This window comes from Taudactylus pleione, unplaced genomic scaffold (assembly GCF_031769625.1).
Source record: "Taudactylus pleione unplaced genomic scaffold, aTauple2 ptg000917l, whole genome shotgun sequence".
Taxonomy (NCBI): domain Eukaryota; kingdom Metazoa; phylum Chordata; class Amphibia; order Anura; family Myobatrachidae; genus Taudactylus; species Taudactylus pleione.
This window is the reverse complement of record NW_028285318.1, coordinates 483,566-509,875: the sequence shown is the minus strand read 5'-3', so window position 1 is coordinate 509,875 and position 26,310 is coordinate 483,566. Positions and strand designations below refer to the sequence as shown.

Genomic DNA, 26,310 nt, shown 5'->3' with positions numbered 1-26,310 from the left:
AGCAGGTAAAAGGTCTGGAGTTGATTCTAGGTGTGACATTTGCATTTGGAATCAGTTGCTGTTGACTCTCAATATGAGATCCAAAGAGCTGTCACTATCAGTGAAGCAAGCCATCATTAGGCTGAAAAATCAAAACAAACCCATCAGAGAGATAGCAAAAACATTAGGTGTGGCCAAATCAACTGTTTGGAACATTCTTTAAAAGAAAGAACGCACCGGAGAGCTCAGCAACACCAAAAGACCCGGAAGACCACGGAAAACAACTGTGGTGGATGACAGAAGAATTATTTCCCTGGTGAAGAAAAACCCCTTCACAAGAGTTGGCCAAATCAAGAACACTCTCCAGGAGGTATGTGTATATGTGTCAAAGTCAACAATCAAGAGAAGACTTCACAAGAGTGAATATAGAGGGTTCACCACAAGATGTAAACCATTGGTGAGCCACAAAAACAGGAAGACCAGAACAGAGTTTGCCAAACAACATCTAAAAAAGCCATTACAGTTCTGGAACAACATCCTATGGACAGATGAGACAAAGATCAACTTGTACCAGAGTGATGGGAAGAGAAGAGTATGGAGAAGGAAAGGAACTGCTCATGATCCAAAACATACCACCTCATCAGTGAAGCATGGTGGTAGTAGTGTCCTGGCGTGGGCATGTATGGCTGCCAATGGAACTGGTTCCCTTGTATTTATTGATGATGTGACTGCTGACAAAAGCAGCAGAATGAATTCTGAAGTGTTTCGGGCAATATTATATGCTCATATTCAGTCAAATGCTTCAGAACTCATTGGACGGCGCTTCACAGTGCAGATGGACAATGACCCAAAGCATACTGCAAAAGCAACCAATAGTTTTTTAAGGCTAAAAAGCGGAATGTTATGCAATGGCCAAGTCAATCCCCTGACCTGAATCCGATTGAGCATGCATTTCACTTGATGAAGACAAAACTGAAGGGAAAATGTCCCAAGAACAAGCAGGAACTGAAGACATTTGCAGTAGAGGCCTGGCAGAGCATCACTAGGGATGAAACCCAGCGTCTGGTGATGTCTATGCGTTCCAGACTTCAGGCTGTAATTGCCTGCAAAGGATTTGCAACAAAGTATTAAAAAGTGAAAGTTAGATTTAGGATTGTTTAGTTTGTGCCATAACTTTTGGCCCCTTAAAAAGTGGGAGGCACATATAGAAACCGTTGTAATTCCTACACCGTTCACCTGATTTGGATGTAATTACCCTCAAATTAAATCTGAAAGTCTGCAGTTAAAGCACATCTTGTTTGTTTCATTTCAAAGCCATTGTGGTGGTGAATAGAGGCCAAAATATGACAATTCTGTCAATGTCCCAATATTTATGCACCTGACTGTATATGGTGCCAGCATATTACGTGGCGCTTATTCTGGAGCATTACTATATGGATAGTAATGCTCCTATACTGCTCAATGTTATTGATCTTTTGGAGTCTGGAGGGAGCACCCGTTGCAACCACGAAGCTGCACCTTCCGATTTCCACGAAGCTTGCTGCACTTGCTGATTGCAGAAAAGCAAACCCAGAAGCACAAAGCTTTGAAAGCAATATACACTGCAGGAGTGGGAAGAATATAAAAAATGCTATATCAACCTGAAAGGGTAACCTGGCCACCTGAGTACACCATGCAGGAGCCAAGGTGCGTACACACGGTACGATAAAAATGCACGATATGAATAATAATGATATCATTCATATCGTTATCGTTCAGCTCATAACACTTTTGGTGCCTTCCAATCCTCAAAAGACCAGCGATGCGTGGGGACGTATGGACGATGTCGATAACAGTATCGTCCATCGGCCGTGCATGCAGGCCAACCTGGTCGATATCGACCAGGTTACATAGGGACCCGCAATCAATGCTGGCCCGTCGTTGGTGTGTTGGTGGTGTGCTGGATGATCGATATCGATCATCCAGCACACCGGGAAGATGCAGGGAGATCAGTCAATGATACTGTTATCGCTGACTGATCGTACCGTGTGTACACACCATTAAAGTTTTCTAATGGCTCGTCAGTTATGATCACATATGATGATGACCTAATATATGCTGGCTAGGTCACATGAACAATTTATAGTGGTCATTTCCCAAACATACAATGGTAATGTTGCCAAATGTGACAGTGACCCATCACACAGGGTGCTCAGCATAATTTATTCTCATATTTACAGATCTGTATTGTATTCCATATAATCTATACACTATCCCCTATGTTCATAGTAGAGTCACAACAGTTACGTATCACTTATAATTATCATTCTATTCACATAATGGAGAACATGGACTATATAATACAAGTTTTTAATTGCACACTGCCAAGTATTTAAGACATATTATATTGTATTAATTTATTACTGATGCTGCAATTAAGAATAAAATGCTGTGTCAGTAGGAAAATAAATGACATTCCTATGTGCAGCAATGACAGTGGCACAGTATTTCCATGCATTTGCCTCACTGCTTCTACTAGTGCATTGTTAAGCTTTAATTAAACAAATACAAATATAGATCTGTTTGACTTTGTCATCTAACAAACTTTAGTAACACAATATTTTCATAATCTGACTACTTCTAAAATGTAATCCCACAAAATGTAATAATAACCGGTTAAACGCTAAAATTGCATTTCTATTGTTAGAACTCTGAGTCAAAATAATATGATTAGATTAATGGATTTGACATTCATCTTCATGAGTGTAATAACAGAGCTTTGCCAATACAGACAGCAGGGCTTGACTCCCGGTACTGGCAAAAGCAAACAATTATAAGGAGCAGATGTGTACCTTCACTAGTAGCCACATTCTTGAGGGCTTTAGTCGGCGTGTGATCTGTACTTGAACTCACGTCGGATGAGATGCTTGAGCTGCCTTTGCCTAAAATAAAAAGCAAAGAGTGAAATAAAATGAGAACCACAGGAATTAATGAACAGACATACTATGCAGTGTTTCATAGCTTTAAATTTCTGTATTTTACCCCAAATAGAATCCTAAACAGAACAAAATCTGAATTGACATACTACCTTCAAAATCAGCACTGTAGATAAGTTCAACCATGACCACACTGACTGCACATGTGTACTGCAATTACACGTTTTACCTATACATCTGTCTGTCTAGGGGGCTGATGCAGAGCTGAACATACATCTTTTAGCATAGATGTTTGATGAATATAAAGTGCACACAAATGCGTGAATGTAGAGTTGTATGCAGCTTGGACCTATCCACTCTTATGACTGAATAGGAAGACCTAGGCTGGAAGAGGCATTCTGTAGTAGACAACGTCCAGTGAGGGTGTGAGCAGTGTCGGACTGGGACAAGAGGGCCCCACCGGGGGAATGCAGTTCTAGGGGCCCATGCTTAAGGGGAGTGGTCTTCGTTTAGTGGGAGTGTAGCCAGCCGCCACAGATTAATAGCTCACCATTAGACAAATCTTGGTGTAGTTTCTATTGAAGGGAACCAAGCCCCCATGTTGATCAGTGGTCCTGCTACACCTCGTGGCTGACCATCTAGTAGAGTAACAATATATATTTTGAATCTGACACCTAGAGGAGGAGGGTGGGCCCACAGGCAGTGAGCCCACCGGGGATTTCTCCTGTACCGCTGTGGGCCAGTCCAACCCCGGGTGTGAGCATGCATTAGGAGGCCTATCTTTGGCACGTAGCATAGGGTAGGTGAAAGTACACACTGATGATGATGTTTATGACTTGTAGTAAGCCAGGCGCATATGCTGCCAATGCAGAGCTATGAGCACCTCGGGATGTGTACTGATCTGCATTTGTGTGGCAAAACACCATATTTCCGGGAAGGTTTCTTTTGACTAATGTTAAAATGTGACTAATTTTACATCCAAATCTCTATCATACACAAATCAGTAGCATCACTGCCAAATAGACCCCCTGCACGCGCCCTCAGTATGCGCATCCAAAAAGGGTGTGTGGTCTCATGGGGAAGGGATGTGACCTCGCGGAACATCCCTGTTTCATCACTCTGGGGGCTGCCAGAGACTCTCTCTGCACTGCTGGCTCCTCCATAGTGACTGGGAGCCAGGCCTGCACAATAACATCACAGTGCAGTGCCCAGCTGCTGGACACTGTGGAGGAGCCGGCATTTTGGTGTGGTCAAACACCCCCACTAGTGATGCCTATGTCTGCATTTACTAAATTGGATTATAAGGTTTTCAGATCAGAGGCTCTCCGTCTATTTGTAATTTATGGTATTCAGCACTTTATGCTGTCAAATAAATAAATAAATCATACATACATATTAGACTATACAGTAAATGATATGTATAAAGAAGAGAAGCAGAACAAAGCAACTGCTGTCAGACCTGGTTCATTCCCGGTGAAATGCAGAAATTTTAGCAACAATAATAGTGATAAGTGTTTTAGAAACCAACAGCCTGCTTGAGGTCTAGATCAGAGTCTACTATGAAGAACCTAACTATGTTTAAGCTGAATACATAAGGCTATATTTAAGGAAAACGTCTTTAAAGACCATGGCCAGTGGCCACAGAAATGAGGAGAGGAGTAGATGACATAAATTGTCATAGATTATTATTGTTCCTAAATGATAATCTTTCACAGCCTGAAAGATTGTTTGGCTATCAAACCTGTCTGATCCTCTGACCGTCGTGCACTCAACTTCAGGCTGTGAATGGAGAGAGATCGCCTCTATACATTGTGCAGTGTATGTAGGCCCCCAACCAAACACCCGATTATTGAGCAGTCTCTCCTCACCTCCTCTGTGTTAGTTGGTCGGCTGCACTACACTATCGTGCAGTCTATGGCAAACTTTTGACATGAGTCTGGTATATTACTCATCTGTGCGTTGGTATTCCAATTGATCTGGCAAGCCCTATCAAAGTATAGTCTGGCAATGTTCTCTTGGTCATGGTGAACCAAGTGTAATAGTCAGTATTGGTGGAAGCAAGGAGAGGATTGGTGGACCATGGCAGACATGAAACATATTGGATGAAATGCCAGATCACAGGTTAAGCGAAACTGTGGCTTAATATTTATGTATGAAATTCACATCTGGGTGAAATTATGTGTCACAAGAGATGTTATGCCAAGGAAGAAACAGTGTTCTTAGAAATCCCATTTGGTTTTGTCAGGACAATCCCAATCCTTTAAATAGCAAAAATGTTGTAAATATTTTCTTGCAACAGTTCTACTGAATTGCACATCTGCAATACAAGAAAGCTGCAAACTGTTGTATGTGCTCAGCAAACATCTTATCACAGGGGTGCAATAGTTTATTTTTCTTGTTTATAAAAATTTGGAAAACTTAGCTATGCTTTATAGTTTATTTCTGTACGCATTTAAGGACCACACTCTGGGCCTGATTCTGACCCGCTCGCGAGCGCTCGCAAGTGGGTCGATGTTGCCCAAGTGTGCATGCGCATGACGTTATGGGTCTCGCACCAAAGGGGGCGTGCTGTCAATGGTGATTGACAGCACGCCCCCTTTGGTGGGCGTGCCGGGGGCATGGCTGCCCAGACAGAGGCGTTCCAATGGGAACGCCTACCGTCTAGGGCCGGCCCCACTGACATCACTAGTGATGTCAGTGGGAGTGCTTTTGGTTCTGATAGAGCCAAAAGCACTCCAGGGCTTGCAACAGTGAGACCCTACCGCAAAGGTCTCGTCGCAAGCCCGATGGTCGCGATGGTCTTGACTATCGCGACCATCATTTTGGCCGCTCGCTATAGTTGTGGGTGGTCACCCACAGCTATGCGAGCGGCCAGGAGGCCGCTCCAAAAAGGAGCAGGGACGGCCCTGATTCAGAGCGAGCGCTCTGTCAGAGTGTCCGGCTCTGAATCAGGGCCTCAGTTCCTAGGGATGAGCAATTGTGATGTTCTGTTGTGCTCATTTATGAGATTTATAGTTAATCAACATGGCACATTTTTTGGCGCACCTCTATGGTGTATAAGGAAAAGTCTGCAGTGTTGGTGGCCGTGAGCCGCCATAGAAACGGAAAGAACACCAGCCACTAACATTGTAACCATCACCGCTAAGTGTATTCCCTCCTGAGTGAGATATTTCACCACACATATTAAGTTCCCCAGTTGCAGTGGTCAAAGAGGGACATTTAAGATTATTACAATACTATTTGACAGTCTGCGCCCACTGAAAATGCTTTAAAAAATGTAATAATATATTAACTAGTCAGATTTATCTTGCTCTCTAACCCTAACAACTGTAAAAGCTAAAAATGCCACACACTAAATGCTTATCTTCCTAAGCAGCACACAGTGAGAAAGTCTGTTTATTAAAGTCCTACATTCCCTGGTTGAATGGGCCATTTAGTCAGCTAATGATGCAATAAAAATAGTCATATGTGTAACATAAATCTAGGTGAACACTCATGTGTTGAGTAAAAATTGCTTAAATTCTTATGTGAACAGACTGCACAGACATAACACAACACATATTTATTAGCCTAAGAAAAGCCTCATCTCCAGTGGAAAATGGGTGTTTTCATCGGCGATAGGGCTTCTCCCTTTCCATCTAAGGGTTAGCCCTGACTGGAGAAAATATTTGGGGAGCTTTTCCAGCGACAGCAGCCTATTTCAAAAGGAATGTGGCAGTACAAGTGCGAATGCATTTATCCCTTGTGATTGGCCTGGTGAAGTGGTAAGTTAACTCTTACCGCTCAGCTGGTTTGGAGATTTTGTTTGATAAATTAGTTGATAATATGTTTACTATTACTGTAATAAGCCGTAATATACAAAACAACTCTGTTTTACTCATTTCTATGGCGCTGCACAGCCTTACTGGTGTCATACTGTATAAATAAATGATCATAACAAAACAGGCACAATAGTGCTATTAATTCTTGTATTCTATAACCATACTGAGTTTCATAGTATTCTTAGCATTAAGAAGTATTCAGTAATCATGATAAAGATACAAATCATTTTGGTATCTCAGGGACAAAAGCAACTTCCTAGTAATCTAAAATTAAATTGACTACCTATGTATAATGTGATCAGCTTACATATTAACTTAAAAAAATATTAGCCAACATTGCTCATGGGTGCATTATGTGCCAGCAATGATGGCCTCATATACAATACAGTTTGCATACTGTAGAAATTGCAGGTACACAGGCCCTCATTCAGAGCCGTTCGCTATTTGCGGTCGTTCGTTCAAAAACAAGGGGTGGCTATTCAAATGATCCGTTCGCAAATTGCAGTCTGTTCACACCTCTAAGTCTGAACGAGCGAGCAAAACATACGCTCGTTTATTTGATAAAAACGCCCCCTGGCCGCTCGCACCATACGTCATGTCCGCTATTTATTTGATTAATCGAGTACATCGTACAGCGTATGAACTGCTCGCTATTCTTGTGGTTGGTTTTTTCAACCGCTATTTTGCGAGCAGTTCTGAGTTTAAAAAAACCAAGTGACGTGGTCAATGACGCTGCTGGATTAATTATGCACACCCTTAAAACGCCCGTTTTGACCTTTAAGCACGCCTGCGTTCTAATTCCACTCCCCCCTTTTCAAGCACCTTCCCCTGTTACCACCCACATACGCCTCATTCTGTCACTCAAAATAGCAGGCACTCGCTATATAGCGTACAAACGATTTTCGGCCGCACTGACTGGTTCGCGCATGCGTACTAAAAACCGTACGCATGCGCAGATGTGCAAACATCGCTCGGAACGAGCATACTGCCGCTAACGAGCGGCTCTGAATGAGGGCCACAATTCACAAATTTACTTTGAATTTTGACAGTCACAGTTGAAAACTGGCTGTAATTACAGGATGTAGTCGGAAACGCGACGTGCGGAATGCCGACGGCCTAAATACTGTAATATCCCCACAGATATTGTACAAGTGTGGTGTGATGTGTTTCAATCTTACCAGGTTAGGATTGGTTTCTCTTTGTTGCTCAGACAGGTAAGGAGGGATGTACAGGCAAATAAGTTACTAATTTTGCTTCAAATTAGTGTTTCAGTTTATTACAGAATAAATAGTGCAGATTTGATTCACAACAATCTATATTCCTAGCAGTTATGCATTAACAAATAAATTACCCGTCCAACAAAATGCATATTTTATTGTACTGGACACTGGAATGACTGAGTACTCTTTGCATCTAGATGAAGCAGCAAACTAATATGTTATTGCAAAAAAACATGCATATTGTAGCAGATTGATATGCAACTGTTTACATTAAATATGGTGTTACCCATCATACCCCAATACGAACAAGACTAAAACAACAATTTACCCTTAAAGTATATTCAGAACTTAATTTTCTTATTTACCCAAGTAAAGTTACTGCATGCATGTAAATGACGGTTAGTAATAAAGTTCAGCGCTCTTTGTAGAGTCAGTGCACTTTCCGTTGCCCGGGTTAGTTTAATTGACAGATAACTATTCCTTTATGGCAATTGTTATTCATGCAATCTGATGCACAATTTTAGTATATTTGTGTCCTGCCTGCAAGGTTGTAGAGAAGGTTGAATAGTTTTAATGTCACTGGTACATACAGAGGCAATTTCATACTGGGACTTCCCTGTGAAGATAGCAGGGGTATGAAGGTGTGGGACCTACCCAGCTGGTCGAGTCTCTCAATGACCAGTCCCTGACTGTAAGTATTATGTGCAGTTCTGCAGCTACCTTGGAAGGGGAAAGAATGATGCAGCCTGGCCGGGGAGCATTAATACAGACTGTCACACTGTCCTGTCAGGACTGATGGCTGAGCAGTGGGGATAGCGGGTGAGGTTGTGTTTGCAGGTGTTTCACAGACCTTCCTCCTGTCAGCTGCTCCAGACTTCCATAAGGTAGTTGTAATGACGCTGTTTGTCTGTCCGTCTAGCCACTCACGGCTATCAGTCACCATGAAGAACCGTGGAGAATCAGGTAACACACACACCATGCAGCTCTGCTCCCACCGGGTGTTACCTCACCTCAGCACAGCCACCAACTGTCATTTTCTTTAGTTCAATCCTTGAGCCTGCCACAGTACTCACTGTCCCCTAATGTCCACCGCCGCTGAGAGAGCCAGTGCAAAGAGTCCCTGAACCTCAATGAAAACAGTTCTATAATGGCCTGTATTAGACAGTGTCAGGAAGCAGGTTATTACTTAACATTTATGTAGGGTCTTGATGGGGTGCCACAATACTGGGGCCAAAATCCCAACAGGACTGGATCCCGGCACCAGTATCCCGACCATCGGCATCCCGAAGGTGAGTATCGGGGTGTTAAGGGGCGGTTAGGTTCAGTTAGCGGGGTTAGGCATTAGGGGAGGGGTTAGGGTTAGGCACCGGGTAGGGAGTGTTAGAATTAGGGAGCAGGGAGGTTAGGTTTAGGCACTAGGGGGGAGGATAGGTTTAGGCACCAGGGAAGGGGTGTTAGGCTTAGGGTGTGGGGAGGAGGTTAGGCACCGGGGAGGGTGGGTTAGAGATAGGGGTTAGAAAAATACTTACCATGACTTCCTATGAGTGTCAGGATTCTGGCTGTCGGGATGCCGCTGTCGGTATTCTGACCCGCAGCATGATGGCATCCCGACAGCCGGGATTTCATACCCAACCCATTACGGGACGTAATTACACCAAAAGCCCATTGTATGGTTTTGCTTTATAGAAAATGCATATGGTATTTAGCATGCCATTTTCTTTAAAAGTATAGTAGGGAGTCATTTTACTAAAGGGATAAATGCCATTTCTTCCGTATATTAGGGTGTTTTCTCCCTTCCTATCAAGGGGCAGTAAAGTAATTCACTGGTTATCTGCAGTGAGCCTTCCCTATGTAAGATCATACTTACTTTTATCACAGGAGTGGACATCCTGGTGGGTGGTACATGAGTACGGTGTCAAATATCACTTAATTGCTGCCCCTGTTGTGATTCACAGCATTGTGCAGTATGGGGCTGGACCAGGATGATGCAATTCAACGTGAATGGCATCATCAAGACCCTTGGGAAGTGAAAGGAATCCAGGAGGCTGACCTACTCTCACGGGAGGCCAGGGGTTAAAGTTACTAAGAATCGTGACTGGCTGAGATTGCATTCTCATGTGAGTTTGGCCTGTTTTTGCAGCTCAGAAATTTACTAAAGCCAAACACGTAAAACATGAATAGAAGTCAATAGACCAGTGGCTCCCAAACTGTGCGCCGCGGCACCTTTACATGGGAGCCGCAGCCTGATGGTCCAGTCCGGTCCCAAATTAGATTATTTGGGCTGGCAAGTTATTAGATTGACCGCATGCTGCTTTAGCCATAGCAGCTCCAGTGTGCGGCCATTTGCACAGAGACTCAGGGATGCAAGCTTCGGCTCTGCCCTCTCCATTCTCCTCCTCCTTGCATGGCTGAGACAGACCTGATTCTAGGCTAATGTCCGGCTCCCCCTGTGACTGTGCTCTGGGCTTCCCCCTCCGAGGAGTAATGAAGTCTCTGCAGAACGAGAGTTTGCAGACTGTAGCCCGTCTCCCACCCGCCAGCACTGGCTATCATCAAGCTGCTCTGCAAGCCCTCTGAGTTTGTACAGGCAGCCAGCTGCTGGGAGTCACAGAGGGCAATGAAGTTAGGAGGACACTGAAATAGTGTTATTGGAACCTCTGGACAAAGAATCTGTGCCAGCTTCACCTCCAGAGTGATTGCAGTGGGAGTCCTGCTGTGCAGCTGCTGTCTGAAACTAGAGCAGGTAAAAGTACACTGTGTGTAGCCCACCTGTGCCCCCACTCTGTGTAGACACTGTGCAGGTCCACCTGAGCCTTCACCCTGTTTACATTGGCCCTGTGCAGTCCCACCTGTACCCCCACCGTGTACACTGACATTGTTGATTCAAATTGTAAAGCGCGACGGAATTTATATAAAAACTGTTAATAAATAAATAAATTGTTCAGCCCATCTGTGCCCCCATCCTGTGTACACTGTGTAGCCTTATCTGTACCCTCACCCCATGTACACTGGCACTATGCAGCCCCACCTTGTGTACTGGCACTGTACACAACGACGATTGCCCCCGTAACACCACACCATAACACAGAGGGCCTAATTCAGACCCGCTCGCGAGCGCTGAGTGCTCGCAAGCGGGTCGATGTTGGCCCAGTGTGCATGCGCACGACGGACCCAGCTCTGTCGAGCACTTGCGCGAGACCCGGATAGCGACGGCCAAGCCGTCGCTATGGGTCTCATACCAAAGGTCTCATCCCACAAGTGATGTCAGTGGGAGTGCTCACGGCTCTGATAGAGCCAAAAGCACTCCAGGGCTTGTGGCCATGAGACCCTACCACAAGGGTCTCGTCGCAAGCCCGATGATCGTGATAGTCTTGACCATCGCGACCATCTTACTGGCTGCTCGCTATAGCTGTGGGTGGTCACCCACAGCTATGCGAGCGGCCAGGAGACCGCTCTAAAAAAAGAGAAGGACGGCCCTGATTCAGAGCGAGCGATCTGTCAGAGCGTCCGGCTCTGAATCAGGGCCAGGGCTCCCTGTCGGGCTCAGAGCGCTGCGAAGTAGTACAGCCGCTTCCCCGCCGCTGCACAGTCACACCCTGCCGCTGCACAGTCACACATACACAGGGATGTGCTCAAGTCTGGGAGAGAGAGGCGCCTCTGCCCCAGCACAGCCGCTCCACTCTGCCTGCTGCTATGTGCCGGCTCCCTGAGACAATCACACTCCCCACTGCTGTTGCCAGTTATTATGTGCTGCTAGAGCGCAGCCTGGTAGTAAGTGGCACACTATGGATAAGGTCAAGTGAGCAAGTTTAATTACCCACCTATCGGGCCTTGATCTGGGTTTTTTAACTTCTAGGGAAGTTGTCAGGTACCTATCAGACTTATCAATTTGGCAACTGTTCTGGAAGAAAACAAACATTTTGTTGCTAGATATTTTATATCACTTCTCTACTCCTTAGCCTAGTAGCCTAGGGGTGGCGTAAAAAAAATCTTAGTCAGTAAGGGTGCCATAAACCGAGAAAGTTTGGGAGCTACTGCAATAGACCATCGAACCAACTCACAAGACCTTTCCATTGTCTGAAATACAACTCATGGATTTATTAAGAATCGTGTTTCCAAACACATTCGAACATGGAGTAAACTCGGGCCAAAATAGAAGAATCAAATAGACAACTTCCTCATTGTGTTCTGCAGAAGCACTGTACTGATCACTGTGATACTGTAGGTGCAGTGCTTCTGTGTGTTTTTGGTGAAAAAAAGGGTAAAAAATTAAGAAAAAAATAGACCTGGGGTCCCCCTTCAAAATAACCAGTCTTGGACTTCTGAGTCCGCTCTGATAAAGGAAAATCAGGGAAAAAAACAGCGTGTGGTTCCCCCTTTTTTCCTATAAGAGGCCGGGGTGGTAACGCCATAACAGGAGGACACACAGCATGGGGTCTTTCTGCCAAAGCATTTACCAACCCCAAACTTGTCAGCCCAAGACTGGCAATCCTCGGAAAGTGGGGATGCCAAAAATAAAATGGGGTCCCCTCTCCCAAGGATTAACTGACTCTGGGTGTGGAGGTAATGGGTTAGAGATAGTATATTATTCTTTAAAGTGGGTCTACAGGTCCCAGAAGCCTGCCCTGCTGCACTTGTAGAACCACAAGTACCAGCAGACCCGTTGCATCTTCACCCCCATTGTGAAGAAAATAATAAAAAAGCACACTTTTACTACACTCACTGACGCACACTCACACTATATATGTGGACCCCCAGAGGTTCTGCTACCATTGGAAATTCTCAGCTCTGATACGGTACAACTGGCGTGGTTCTAGGGGTCCGGGAACCAGGTCAGAACTGAGTTCATCTGTCAGGCACCCTCCTGCCAGCGGAGTAATGGTCTAGGAGGTCATCAGTCGTGCAGCTGTAATGCCACTCCCCCTACCACCCCCCTGGTGGCAGTGTAGATGGATGAGTTTATCGACGGTACCATGGGCTCTTTCTGGATGTGCACGGAACTACTGGTGCTGGTGTGGTTAAAAATGTGAGGACCCTTTTCTGTCTCTATACATTTCTGAGATGTTGGGTCATTTTGCACGATTCAGGAGGGGAATGAGGGGGCACTTTTCTGGGGGGGGGTGCAGGAAGATGTGCGGGGACTTGTTTAAAAGCTTGAACCCTGGGCTACCAGACTGCACCACCAGTTGGGTTCAGGTAAGAATCGTGGGTCAAAAGTCAAGCACCTGACTCCTGTAGCAGACACCTTGGACACCCTATGGTTGGAGGCTTCTAGCTCGGCTTCTACCCGCTCCTGGAAATATTTCCACACTTGAAAAATAGAGGGGGATTGGGGCTACTGAGGGTACTTTAAACTAGTCCCTAGGCCCCAGGGAATGGAAAATTCTCTAGCCCCACAGGAACCGGAGGCAGAATAGCAATGAAGCAGCAGCAGAGAGGGTGAAGTATCTCACACTTCCGAAAAGCTGTCTCCACAAGAAGAGCAGCTTTTTGGAAGAGATATTTAAGTAAAAGAGACATGAAGAATGCCTCCGATATTTATACTGAATTTGCTGTAATTCAAATCATAATTATAACACACATATGATCAGAAAAGCAATTGGATGTTGGTGACAATCATGGAAGATTACAAATGTAACACCTTTATTTACCAGTCTGTCTGAAGTTTATTAGCAATGACCACTGTCACAACAAATGGGTGCAAAATTCCATGCAGAGACAATATGCAGAGTCTTTGGTTAAAATATCTTTTAGCATCACTCTGGGTCTCCTCTGCATTTGTGTATTACTGGCAAAGGCTGATCGCAGCTAAAAATTTTCTCCGCACATGAAGCTCATCCAAAATAACCCCCCCAAAACAGTCAGTATAATGACTATGGTAGATAAATATATTCGTTTAAAATTTTTGATGCCCAATTGGCCATAATTTAATCATACTTCGATATGCAGCAATAGTAAATGATTGTGCAGCACAGATGGTGTAATGGTAGCATTACTGCCTCACAGCACTGAGGTTGTGGGTTCAATTCCCACCACGTCCCCAACTGTGTGGAGTTTGTATATTCTCCCTGTGCTTGCGTGGGTTTCCTCCCACACTCCAAAAATATGCTGGTAGGTTAATTGGCTCCCAACAAAAATTAACCCTAGTGTGTATGTGTGTACATGTGATAGGGAATATAGGCCCTTATTCAGAGCCTGACGCTCCATTAATATGAAGCATCCTCCTGGACGCTCGTATAGCTGTGGGTCACCACCCACAGCATATATACGAGCGTGCAAAATGATGGTCTTGACCATCGTGACCATCGGAACTGCGAGTAAAAGCCTGCGGTTGGGTTTTTCAACCGCAAGGCCAGGAGTGATTTTGGCTCTATCAGTGCCAAAATCACTCCCACTGACATCAGTTATGTCAGTGGGGCCGGCTTCAGACGGTAGGCGTTCCCTTGGGAACGCCTCCGTCTGGCAGGCACGCCCCCGGCACGCCCACCAAAGGGGACGTGCTGTCAGTCACCATCGACAGCACGCCCCCTTTGATGAGACATTCCGAGCAAAGTAAAGTCCTTCGCTCGTCGGGTCTCGCGCATGCGCACGACGGAGCTCCCTCCGTCGTGCGCATGCGCAGTAGGGACCATCGACCCACTTGCGAGCGGACAGCCGCTCGCGAGTGGGTCTGAATGACCCCCATAGATTGTAAGCCCCACTGCTGCAGGGACTGATGTGAGTGGGCAAATATTCTCTGTAAAGCGCTGCGGAATATGTGTGCGCTATATAAATAACTGGTAATAATAATAATTGTTATCACTGCAAAATAGTAAATAAGCTTTTTAGTCACAACCCACAAACAAAAAAAGTAAAGGGGGCAATGTATTAACCTGTCACCTGCAGACATCGTCGAGTCGGCCCAATGTTTTAAAGTGGCAATCATTTAAAAAGGCAAAACCTACCAGGTTCCTGATGACATTTTAGAACACACCATACATTTTTTCAAATGTCATGATTACGGGAGGTCAGACAGTCCTCCAAAATCGGGACTGTCCAGCCAAAAGCAGCACGGTTGGGAGATATGCTAATGTGAGCATGTATTTTTAAGATCATACTTATCTGCTTTTGTGTGCTGTGATCCAGAACATCTGGGGAGAGGGAGAATCAAGTAGGGCTGTAGTGCTGCAAATCACATCCTCACAACTTTTTTTCCATGATATAACGCTGTGATTTACAGGATTACACTGAGTGTGCATGACAGCAAATTGAGTCATCACGCTCCCACTTTCTTCATGGGTATGTAGGCTTAGAATACAGGATGTAGTCAGGATACTGGTGGGCACTATCCTGCCCGACGATATCCCCACACTTATCATTAGCCCCACTACAAAATACCGACACCCGGCATACCGAACGAAGGTAAGCTGGGTGTCTTAGCGTTTAGCCGCGCGGGGAGGGGGGGGTGTTAGGTTTAGGGACCCCTGGGGGGACTTAGGGTTAGGCACCCCCCCGGGAGGGTTAGGGTAGGGAGAGGGGGGGTAATGGTTAGGCACCACTAGGGGGGTCATGGTTAGGCACCCCCCCAGGAGGGTTAGGTTTAGGCACTAACTTTGGTTAGTTAGGGTTAGGCACTAGGAGGGGGAGGTTAGGGTTAGGCACCACTAAGGGAGGGTTACGGTAGGGAGAGGAGAGGGTTAGGGTGTTTACCTGCTGCAGTCGGGATTGCCGCTGTCGGTATTTGATCCGGCAGCTAAACAGCCGTCGGCATTACATACCGTTTCCTTAGAGTACACCATACTTGCCAATTCTCCCTGATTGTCAGGGAGACTCCCTGTAATAGTAGCAATCTCCCTGACTCCCTGAAGAGTCTAGCAATCTCCCTGATTGTACTTACCGCAATTATGTAGCTGTTATATAAAAAAAAAAACAGAAATATATACATTCAAATGGGATCATTAGTATCATTTCCCTGCATTGGCTATACACATTGATGCTGATGGTTATATGCATTGTCTGAAGAGTATCAGTGTGCCATCAATAAGTAAATCTTACTAACTAATTTGGGGCACTAAGCTCAGTGCCCACCAACCACGCATTGGCCAGTATGAAATATACAAAGTGCAATATGTGTGTGTTTCTTTTACAGACTGGCAAGAAAATACCCCACTTATTTCTAAATAGATATAAAGCTATAGAAGCACTATTTGTGTGTTATATAATATACATAATAAAATAGTGAAATATTTTCTGGCTTGAACGAGTCTGCCATCAGAGGAATGCTCATTGCAGACTTCCCAGCCTGCATTTCCACAGATGCATTCTTTGTGGTTTGTCTGCTATGTCTTATTGTGATATTGCAGAAATACAGTGTTCTTCTAATCATTCTATTATAGATCACCATGGAATATGATTAACTCAATAATACAAGAATTATTCTAAAATACTTAAAAAGCTATGGAAACAAACATTTAACAGCACAATTTTAGAGTGCACCTGCCACTGTGGATTGTCACATAAGTTCTTTTTTGCTAAGTTATTTAAGCCACTGACATTAGGTACAAGAGAGGGAGTAGACAGATTCAACAGATGTTCTGGTATGTCAAACAGAAAGCTGGATGCTGAGAAAGAAGCTTCAGAGATATGACTGAGACAGTATTTACAAATGCCAACCAATAATGTAAGCCCACAGTATAAAATATGTGGTAGGGAAATTAGATTGCATGCTCCACTGCAGCAAGGACTGATTTGAATGAATAAACATTTTATGTAAAGTGCTTGCATAATTTGAATAACTGTATGTAAATAATGCGTAGTAAGAATATTAAAAATTCTACCACTACTACTACTATCAGTGATGTGATCATGTGACCAATATGTACCAGGAATTCACAGTTATTGCGGGTAGCCCTAGTAAGTTTATACTGTCCTAGGCAGCAATGTTTCAGCGAGGTAAAATAGAGATACTCCTAGTTTTGTGTTCTGTTTCTGATCATATTCTCATTCACTTGGACAGGGCCGCAACTAGGGGGGGGCTAGAGGTGCACGTGCACCGGGAGGGGATTGCGGGGGGGGATGAAAAAGCAGACTCTGCCATCTGAAAATGGCCACCGCCGAAGAGGAGCCTAATGCTAGAGGTCCTTACTGGACCTCTAGTGTCTGTCTCTTGTGTCTCTAGTGTCTGTCCGTTTTCAGCAGATTCCATGCGGACTAGCCGTCCGCATGGACTCTGCTGAAAACGGCCATCAAAAAATGGCCGCCGCCAAGGAAGAGACAGATGCTAGAGGTCCTACTGGACCTCTAGTGTCTGTTAGCAGAGCGCAATGCACACAGCATTCCCGGAAGTGCCGGGAACGCTGGCGCTGCAGGGAGAGGATGCTGAGAGCTGCATCTTCTCCCTTCAAACCCCCCTGGCAACGAGCATAAACCCCCCTGGCTGAGCATAAACCCCCATGGCAACGAGCATGGAACCCCATGGCAACGAGCAGGTAATTTTAAAGTAATTAGAAGCATTACTGTGGGGCATAAAATGGTGTCGGGCAAAAATGTAAGTGGCACTTTGGTAATAGGCATTACAGTGTGTGGCATAATGTGTAATGGGCATTATGATGTATGGAATAATGTAAGTCACTATACCAGGGATGTCTGAGTAATGCACTGCCTTATGGAGGAGCAAGGACAAAATCCAGGTACGGGAAGGGAGGGGGGCGCAAAATTGCTGCCTTGCACCGGGTGACAGATATCCTAGTTTCGGCCCTGACTTGGAATAGGTTAAAGACATACTAACCCTTCCATTTTTGAAATATTTAGAGATATGTTTATTATAGGACTATTTTCTATGAAAGTTTTACCATTCAGTAGATTGGGATTCATCTGTGTCATGCCCATATTTCTCCCATAAGCCAGTTAGTCTTATCCATTGGTGACAATCCTTACAAGAAAAAATATCTTGGGATATAATATGTTGTGAGTGTTGGATAAGACAAACTTGAGGTGTGTGTATGACATATGTGGGACACTGACTCACCCCATACAAAAACAAAGGTGTAAAGGGGCCTATCCATTAGCAGATCTTTTCAAAAGATGAAAGACAAAAGATTTATCTTTTGAAAATTCCTGGGGCTGCTGTGACAGGTATCTGTCATGTACATGACAGATTTTTTCAAACGCCGAACGACGAACGATATTGCATGACATCATTCTGGCGGAGTGTTTTTTTTTTATGTTTCTATTCATTTTCATAAAAAAATCGTTCGTCGTTTACAGCGACAGATATTTCTGTCAACGATAAACGATAATTGACCAACATGTTGGAGAGACAAAAGACCGAATTTGTCGGCCCGCGGGAGTGCGCATTTTGATCGTTCACAGCCTATCCATTAAAAGATAAATTGAACGACTGAATGATAAATTGTTCATCGTTTCAATTTATCTGCTAATCGATAGACCCCTTTAGATTTTAGGAAGGCTGATTTTGCAGGGATGGGAAGATGTTTAAGCGAATCTTTGGCAGAGTGGAGGAACTAGAAAGGAGTGTAGGAGAGGTGGGAGAATGTAAAAAGTGCAATATTAAAGGCATCAGACCTTTGTATCAAAAGGGTTAGGAAAACCACAAGGATAAGGAAGCCAGTGTGGTTTGGGAAAGAGGTAGCAAGTATTGTGAATGTAAAAAAGATGGCCTTTAGCAAATATTAGCAGACGCAAAATAATGAGGACAAAGAGGAGTATCTTGTAAAACAGAAGGAGGCTAAGAAAGTAATCAGATGTGCAAAGGCAAAAGCTGAGGAGAAAAAGGCACGGTCAGTGGGTAAAGGGGGCAAAACTTTTTCTAAGTATATAAGCGAAAGGAGAAAAACAAAAGGTGGAATAAAAAGACTATAGACAGAAAGAGGGAGTCTTGTTGAGGGAGACAATGTAATAGCTGATCATCTTCATAATTATTTTTACTCAGTATTCACTACTGAGAGAGAGGGCAAGGGCCACAGTTAAGTTGCAGGTGTGATCAGAAAAATGAGGTAAGAACAAGCACATTTACAGAGGAGAAGATCCTAACAGAACTCTCAAAACTGAAAGTGGATAAATCAATGGGGCCTGATGGGATACATCCAAGGATACTAAATGAGCTGAAAGGGGTGCTGGTAACACCATTAACAGAAATATTCAACCAGTCACTAGCTACTGGAGTAATTCCAGAGGACAGGAAACAAGGAAACATTGTCCCACTGCACGAAAGTGGAAGCAAGGAAGAGGCAAGTAACTACCGATCAGTGAGCCTTACATCAGTAGTAGGGAAATTGATGGAAACACTCTTAAAAGAAAGAGTCATAGATAATCTCAAATCCAGGAATTTGCAGGATCCTAAACAGCATGGTTTTACTGGGGGGAGATCATGTCAAACAAATCTTATTGACTTTTTTGACTGGGTGACTAAGAAAATTGATAAAGGGGGGCCATAGATATAGCTTATCTAGGCTTTAGTAAGGCTTTTGACACTGTTCCACATCGCAGACTGTTAAATAAACTGGAAAGCATGGGATTGGATACAAAGATAGTTGAATGGATAAGATCATGGCTGCAGGATAGGAAACAGAAAGTTGTAGTAAATGGAGTGCAGTCTCAAGAGGGAAATGTTACCAGTGGAGTACCTCTGGGATCTGTGTTTGGACAAGTGCTTTTTAATATCTGTATTTGTGACATTGCAAATGGTATTGAAGGGAAACTATGCCTTTTTGCAGATGACACAAAGGTATGCAACAGGGTAGACACACCAGGAGGGGTAAAACAAATGACTGATGATCTAGGTAGACTAGAGGAATGGTCAAGAATGTGGCAGCAGGGGTGTATCTAGGGGTCCGAGGGCCCCTGGCAAACTAAGGGCCTGGTACCTCCATCCAATGGCTGCTTCTACTGGAAAAAAAATAACACACACTGGGGATAGTTTAATTCACACACCTGTAGAAATAGGGAGAATATTTTTTTTATTTCTCTTTTTAATATATATATCTTTTATAGAACTTACTCTATTGCAAACCACTAATTATTAATTTATTTATGCAAAAAAAAAAACACAGGAAAAGTTTGAAAACATTTAGTCACAAACAAACAAAATGCATTATGGGTAAAATAATTTACATATATTCAAATTGTGCTGTCTATACCGCATTATGCTTTTTAACAACTGATAGTTACACTCCACCTTGTAATTCACTGGGATGACAGCCCACATGGGTCCTTTCCAATGCCCCACATAAGAATAAAGACTGTCCATAAGGATCATGTCCTATTCCCAACATGGGAATATCCACAACCTATAAGGATCATGGCCAATCTCGCAAACTGAGGAAAAGATAAATTTACTATATTTACACTGGGACTAGTTTAATTTACACGCCTGTAGAAATAGGGAGACCATATATATATATTTTTATATTTTTTTTAGTTATAACACTTACTACATGCAAAGCACTGTTTATTAATTTCTATATGTCAACAACACAGGAAAAGAGGGCATCAATAACAAACAAGATGCCTAAATATAGTATTAATGGCACTATACTGGAAACTACTGAAGAGGAAAGGGATCTAGGAGTCACTATTTCAGGTGACTTAAAGGCAAGCAAACATTGTGACAAAGCAATGAGGAAGGCAAGTCAGATGCTTGGTTGCATAGGGAGAGGAATCAGTAGTAGAAAGAAAGAAGTGATAATACCACTGTATAGGTCATTGGTATGTCCTCATCTTGAACACTGTGTTCAGTTCTGGAGGCCACATCTCCAGAAGGATATTCATACATTAGAAACTGTACAAAGAAGGGCAACTAAAATGGTGCAAGGTCTACACCACAAAAAGTACCAGGAAAGACTAAAAGATCTTAATATGTATAGTTTGGAGAAGGGAAAGGGGGGACAGGATAGAAAGGGTAAAGAAGGTAAAGGTAGAGTATTCTTCCCCTATCCCTAATCCCTACCCCTGACCCTAACACCTCCCGGAACATAAGCCTAACCTTCCCTTATTGCCTAACCCAAACCTTCCTGTCCCACAGCCAAACCTTGATGTCAGTATTGTGAAAATGTCGGGATTTCACATGTCGACATTAGAGAAGATGACATTGTGAACATTTCGACTTTCTGAAGTTGTCGACAGTTTGCCTGTCGACATTTCAACAATGTTAACATCATAACTGCCGACATTATGGTATCTACATTATGATTGTCGACATTCTGAATGTCGAACTTATGACTGTATACCTGTGTGCTGTGTACACACTGTGTAATAATCATACCGACCAGCTGAGAATTAGCTAATTGTCCTGATTATTGCGCAGTATGTACTTGGCATTACACAAAGTTGTGTATGCATGCAGTTGATGCAGTTGGTAAAAATCGCGACATCCATCTGCAGAGCGGACTTGAGTGCAAGTGTTTTACAGTAGGTGCAAGTGCAAGCAGGCCCTCAGTATTTTAGGCACCATATAAAGCCTAGTGTTATATAGGCGACCATATAAGTTAACTTACTGGGTCAACCCGTAGAAGGAATACACTAAATGGACACCATGAAAAGCTTCCTAAAAGTGCTATTCAAGGTATATACCTACTCTGGGCACTTGGGAGAAGCCTCCACAAACTAAGGGGGAAGTCAATTAGCTGCAGGACTTTTTGTGCCTGTAGCTATTCAATTATACCCTGCGGTATACCCACATCTAACACGCGGTAGCCCATAGAGTTAAGTACCTGGAGCTATGCAATTACTGCCCACAGTAAGCCTGCACTAGTTAACACAGATTTCTGTTTACAGCTTGGGAGGGTGTGAGCAGAAATCCGCATTAAACGCACCTTCGGGGCTAGTTGCATGCTTAATGAGGGCAGTAACTGAATAGCTCCGGACATTTAACCCGGGAGCTAAAAGCTGCAGTAGGTCCCACAGCTATTTGAACCCCCCCATAAGTAGATTTGTAGCAAAATGAGACGATAAATGTACAGTACAACAGAATAAAGAATAGCTAGCACTGTTCCTTCCCTGCAAGAAAAGAACAACAGTGATTTTACATTTTTACATTTAAGTCATATAGTCACAAAAAAATACATCTTAGTATGCAGATCAGATCTGGCCCAAAGTTCACTCCAAATGACAAGCATATGTGCAGATATTCATAGTGGCTGATCATATTGCACTGCATGGCACTAAGACCATGAATTATAATTTACATCAATAATTGAAAACATGCATGCCAAGCATATGAGTAGCTCTCTGCTAGCACAAGTTACGACTCTACTTCATTTCATGTGATACATATTGAATTGTCAATGGGGCATCGGTGTTCAGCAGAACATAGCAGTACATTATAATACAAACACATGGACACACTATGCTTGCTCTATAAACCTTTCACTTTAAGGGCTCTATTCATTATGTTAATTATTGAACAGACTCCAATCATTAACATACTAACTGGACACGAGCTCAGGAGCAATTCATCATCCGAAAATCAGCTGCCTCCCCAAAGCGGAGCAGTGAAACTAGTGAGCCTGCGTGACCTACAGGTTACGCATGCGCACAAAAGCCCCAGCATCTGGCAGAAGGAGCCAGAGAGGGGTGGAGGGATCCAAAAGGATCCCTGTTCACAACCCGGGACTCCTTCCCACAGGGAAGGAGCAAATTGCGGGAGCAAACTCCACCTGGAGATGGCGAATGCTCCCGCAGCCAAGCTCCGAAAATATTGTATTTTTGGAGCTTGATGCCGTCTGTCCCTTTACTAGTGTATGGGGACAGCGGGCCATTCCGCAAGAGGAAGGTCAGTAGAGACATCTGTGATATTTCCTACATTACCTCTTTGATGAATGGCCCGAAAACTTAGGGGGTCATTCAGACCCGGTCGTTAGCGCTGATGCGCTCGGAGCGGGTCGATGGCCCCCCACAGAGCATGCGCACGATGTCTCGATCCAAAGGGGGCGAGCTGTTGATGTTGATTGACAGCTCGCCCCATTTGGAAGGCGGGCCGGGGGGGTGGCAGCCCAAAAGGGGGCATTCCCATGGGAACGCCTACCGTTTGGGGGCGGTCCCACTGACATCACTAGTGATGTCAGTGGAGAGCTTCCGGCTCAGACAGAGCCGAAAGCTCTCCGGGGCTTACGACAAGGGAGACCCTACCCTAGGGTCTCGTCGTAAGCCCCGATGGTCGCGATGGTCTTGACCATCGCGACCATCACCTTAGGCGGTCGTAAGGCAGTGGGTGTTAACCCACAGCCTTACCACCGCAAAGGAGGACGTCTTGAAAATTCAAGAGGTCCTCCCCTCATTCAGACCGACCGCGCGCTCTGTGCGACTGCCTCTGAATGAGGTCCTTAATTTCTACAAAAGTAGGTGAAAATGCAAATTTGCACCTGCTTTTGTAGAAATTAAGTCATAATGAATAATACAATAAACATGAATAAAAGCGCTGAATTTGTCAGAACATGTTTATTTTAAAAAAGGAAAATCATAAAAATATATATCTATTAAATGACCATTGCCGGCCGGCACTCTAAAAATTACACACAATTGTAATTCTCTGGGTAATTTATAGTTAGTAAACAGGTATAAAATTTCTACATTATCTCAATTATCAGAGCAGTTTATAGTATTAGTATTATTTTGGCTATCTATTGCATGCAGAATAGACACCACCCCGGGATGGTTAGGTCTAGGGTGCGGGGAGCAGGGGTTAGGGTTAGGCACCTCTGGGGGGAGGTTAGAGTTAGGCATCACCGGGGGGAGGTTAGGGTTAGGCACCACCCCGTGAGGGCTAGGTTTAGGTGTGTGGAGAGGGGGATTAGGTTTAGGCATCACCGGGGGGAGGTTAGGGTGAGGCACCACCAGGGGGGAGGTTAGGTACCACTAAGGGAGGGTTATGGTTAGGGGGGGAGAGGGGATGGTTAGGGTACTTACTAGTCCCAGTTGGGATCCTGACTGTTCAAGCTTCCAGCGCCGGTATTTAGTCAGGTGGCATTACATACTGATTCCTGTCAGTGTATGCAGGGCCGAACTGCCCATCTGGCACTTCTGGCAAATGCCAGTAGGGCTGATGGGCAGATGGGCTGGTCAGGCTGCAAATCCCGGCTGAGCAGCTTCGCCTCCCGGCACTATGCTCGGCGGGAATACTAAAAGAAGAGACTTGCGGCACGTCCTCCACACCCCTTTTGCGGGTGTAAGGTGGACTTCCAGTGCTGCTGAGCAGTCCCAGTCCGTCCCTGTGTGTATGTATGTATGAGAAAGGTACTGTTTGTATTACATAGGGAGTGTGTATGTACTGTATGAGAGAGGAAGTGTGTGTCATACTATGGGGCTTATGTAATAGGATGCGAGCTGCAGCGGGAACTCCTGCAAGTCTTCCCGTATTTTTAAAGAGAAATAATTTTAATGGCAAAACCAAGCTGGCATACATGGTATGCATGAGTGATGGAGTGTGTGTATGTATGAGAGAGGGTGTATGTATGTCAGTGTGTATATATATGAGAGAGGGAATGTGTGCCAGTGTGTGTGTGTTGTGTTATTGCATTTATTCCTTATAGCTAATACTATTTGTATAGTTTTAGAATGATATTTGCTTCATTGTCTTCCAAGTGCATTTTAAAAAAAAATTGATTTTATTAATGTGGTTACGTTACTTTACTACATCTTTTTGCAGTGTCTCAAGTTTTTAATAGTTGTATAGACATTATTGGATGACAAGTAACTTGCTTTGTGCAATTAATTTTGTGTATTAATGTAATTCACTGATTCCTTCAGTTCCAAGTGGTTGTTTTTTTTAAAGGAAGGATGTCATGAAATGTGTAACAAATTTCAAAAGTAACCTGAAAACAGCTGTATTCACACAGCAGTGTATTTTATTATGTTATAATTGGGCAGTAATACTACTGTGGGTATACATTCAGAATATCGTCATTCAGAATGCTGACACATTGAATGTAGACATTGTCTGAATGTCTACATTCAGAATATATGACATTGACAGAATGTCAACATTCACAATGTCGACAATGAGAAAAAGGTTGATATGATTTTTACAAAATTAAGGTTAGAGTAAGGCTGCGATTAGGTTTAGTGTTAGGCTGTGGTTAGGGTTAAGTATACTCACCTTGCCAATGCATATCTGCATTGTCAACGTGCCCACTGTCGACATGCTCCTAATTGCTAGGGTGACTGTAATTGGAGAAGGAGCCATCCACTGTAATTGTTTTACCTAATTATGGTGGTTCACCCAAAAATTGTGGTATGCTAGCCCAGTTTGGTTATCATAAAGGCCACCCAGTAATGGGCATGACACAGGATCGTGGAAAGTTGTCTGCTTTTATTTAAGTCCTTTTTTTTACTACGAAAGGACTAATTTAAAGTTAGTAGCAAATACAGCTATAGGTGCAAATGTGGACAAATCATCTTGCTATGCAAGGGGCGCAAATACAATTATTTTTTATAATGGAGGGAGAACACTGTTTTCACAACATTACTGCTTTTGCATTTTATTAGTAAGTTATAAGGGCTCGATTCAGACCCGCTCACAAGATGCGTTCGCACGCACCCAGTGTATGCAAATCTGGCAAAGGCAGGCGATCGCACGGCAAGGAATTAGCACGCCCACTATGTCTTGGCGTGCGATCACTCTGTGTATGCAGACGCCCACCAGCCTGTTTTAAGACGCCCACTTGCGCACGTCATCTCCAGGAAGTGTATGCAACCATCGGTAATATCGAGTAGCATCGGAAGCGATCGCAGCGCTTGTGGCTGACCATACCCTACCGCAAGCACTGCGAGCACTTCAGTGTGATTTTTTTCAACCGTGTGATGTGTACTATGACGCTGCCTCTTAATTATGCACGCCTCTGAAACGGTGTTAAGACGCTCAGGCACGCCTGCGTTGGCACCTCCACTCCCCCGTTTCTAGCGGCCAGCCCGTCACCACCCACAAACGGCTTCTCCTGTCACTCAATCAGTCGGGCTGTCTACGCGCAGCGAGCGAGCACTTCCCGATCGCTTGCACTGGTTCACGCACGCGCACTATGATGTGTACGCATCGGCAGAATGCAAACATTGGCTGGCTGCGTGCCAACACAGCCTAGCGAGCGGGTCTGTATTGGGCCCTAAGTTCCTATGACTAGATTTTTTTTTAACAAATACACTTAATATAAGTTTTATGTTTCTCTATATTATTTGAAGCTGTTTAGGCTGCAGCCTAGGGTGCTGAGACTTGGGGGGCGCCACCAGCAACAAATTGTTCATTAGCCTCACCAGGACAGTAAGGCTGTCTAATTGTATACTGTATTTACTTTTATTTTCACTGGGGGAAGCAAGGCGTAGGTGTCTGTTCCAGCTGCCTAAATACAGCAATGAACCCATCCTCTTGAAGGAGCCGTGTGACCTTAC

The 26,310-nt window shown here is 44.2% G+C and overlaps 1 protein-coding gene across 2 annotated transcripts in view; it reads right to left on the bottom strand.

Annotated features, from left to right (window-relative positions):
* FBXL7 (F-box and leucine rich repeat protein 7) overlaps positions 1-26,310 on the bottom strand; it is a 387,411-nt gene that overhangs the window by 200,578 nt on the left and 160,523 nt on the right. For both annotated transcript variants that reach the window (XM_088459625.1, XM_088459624.1), the window contains exon 2: positions 2,811-2,900. Coding sequence is in view for 1 of the 2 variants with exons in the window: in XM_088459624.1 (XP_088315750.1) it covers positions 2,811-2,900 (90 nt within the window). In the remaining variant the exon portion in view is untranslated. The remainder of the gene's footprint in view (positions 1-2,810; positions 2,901-26,310) is intronic.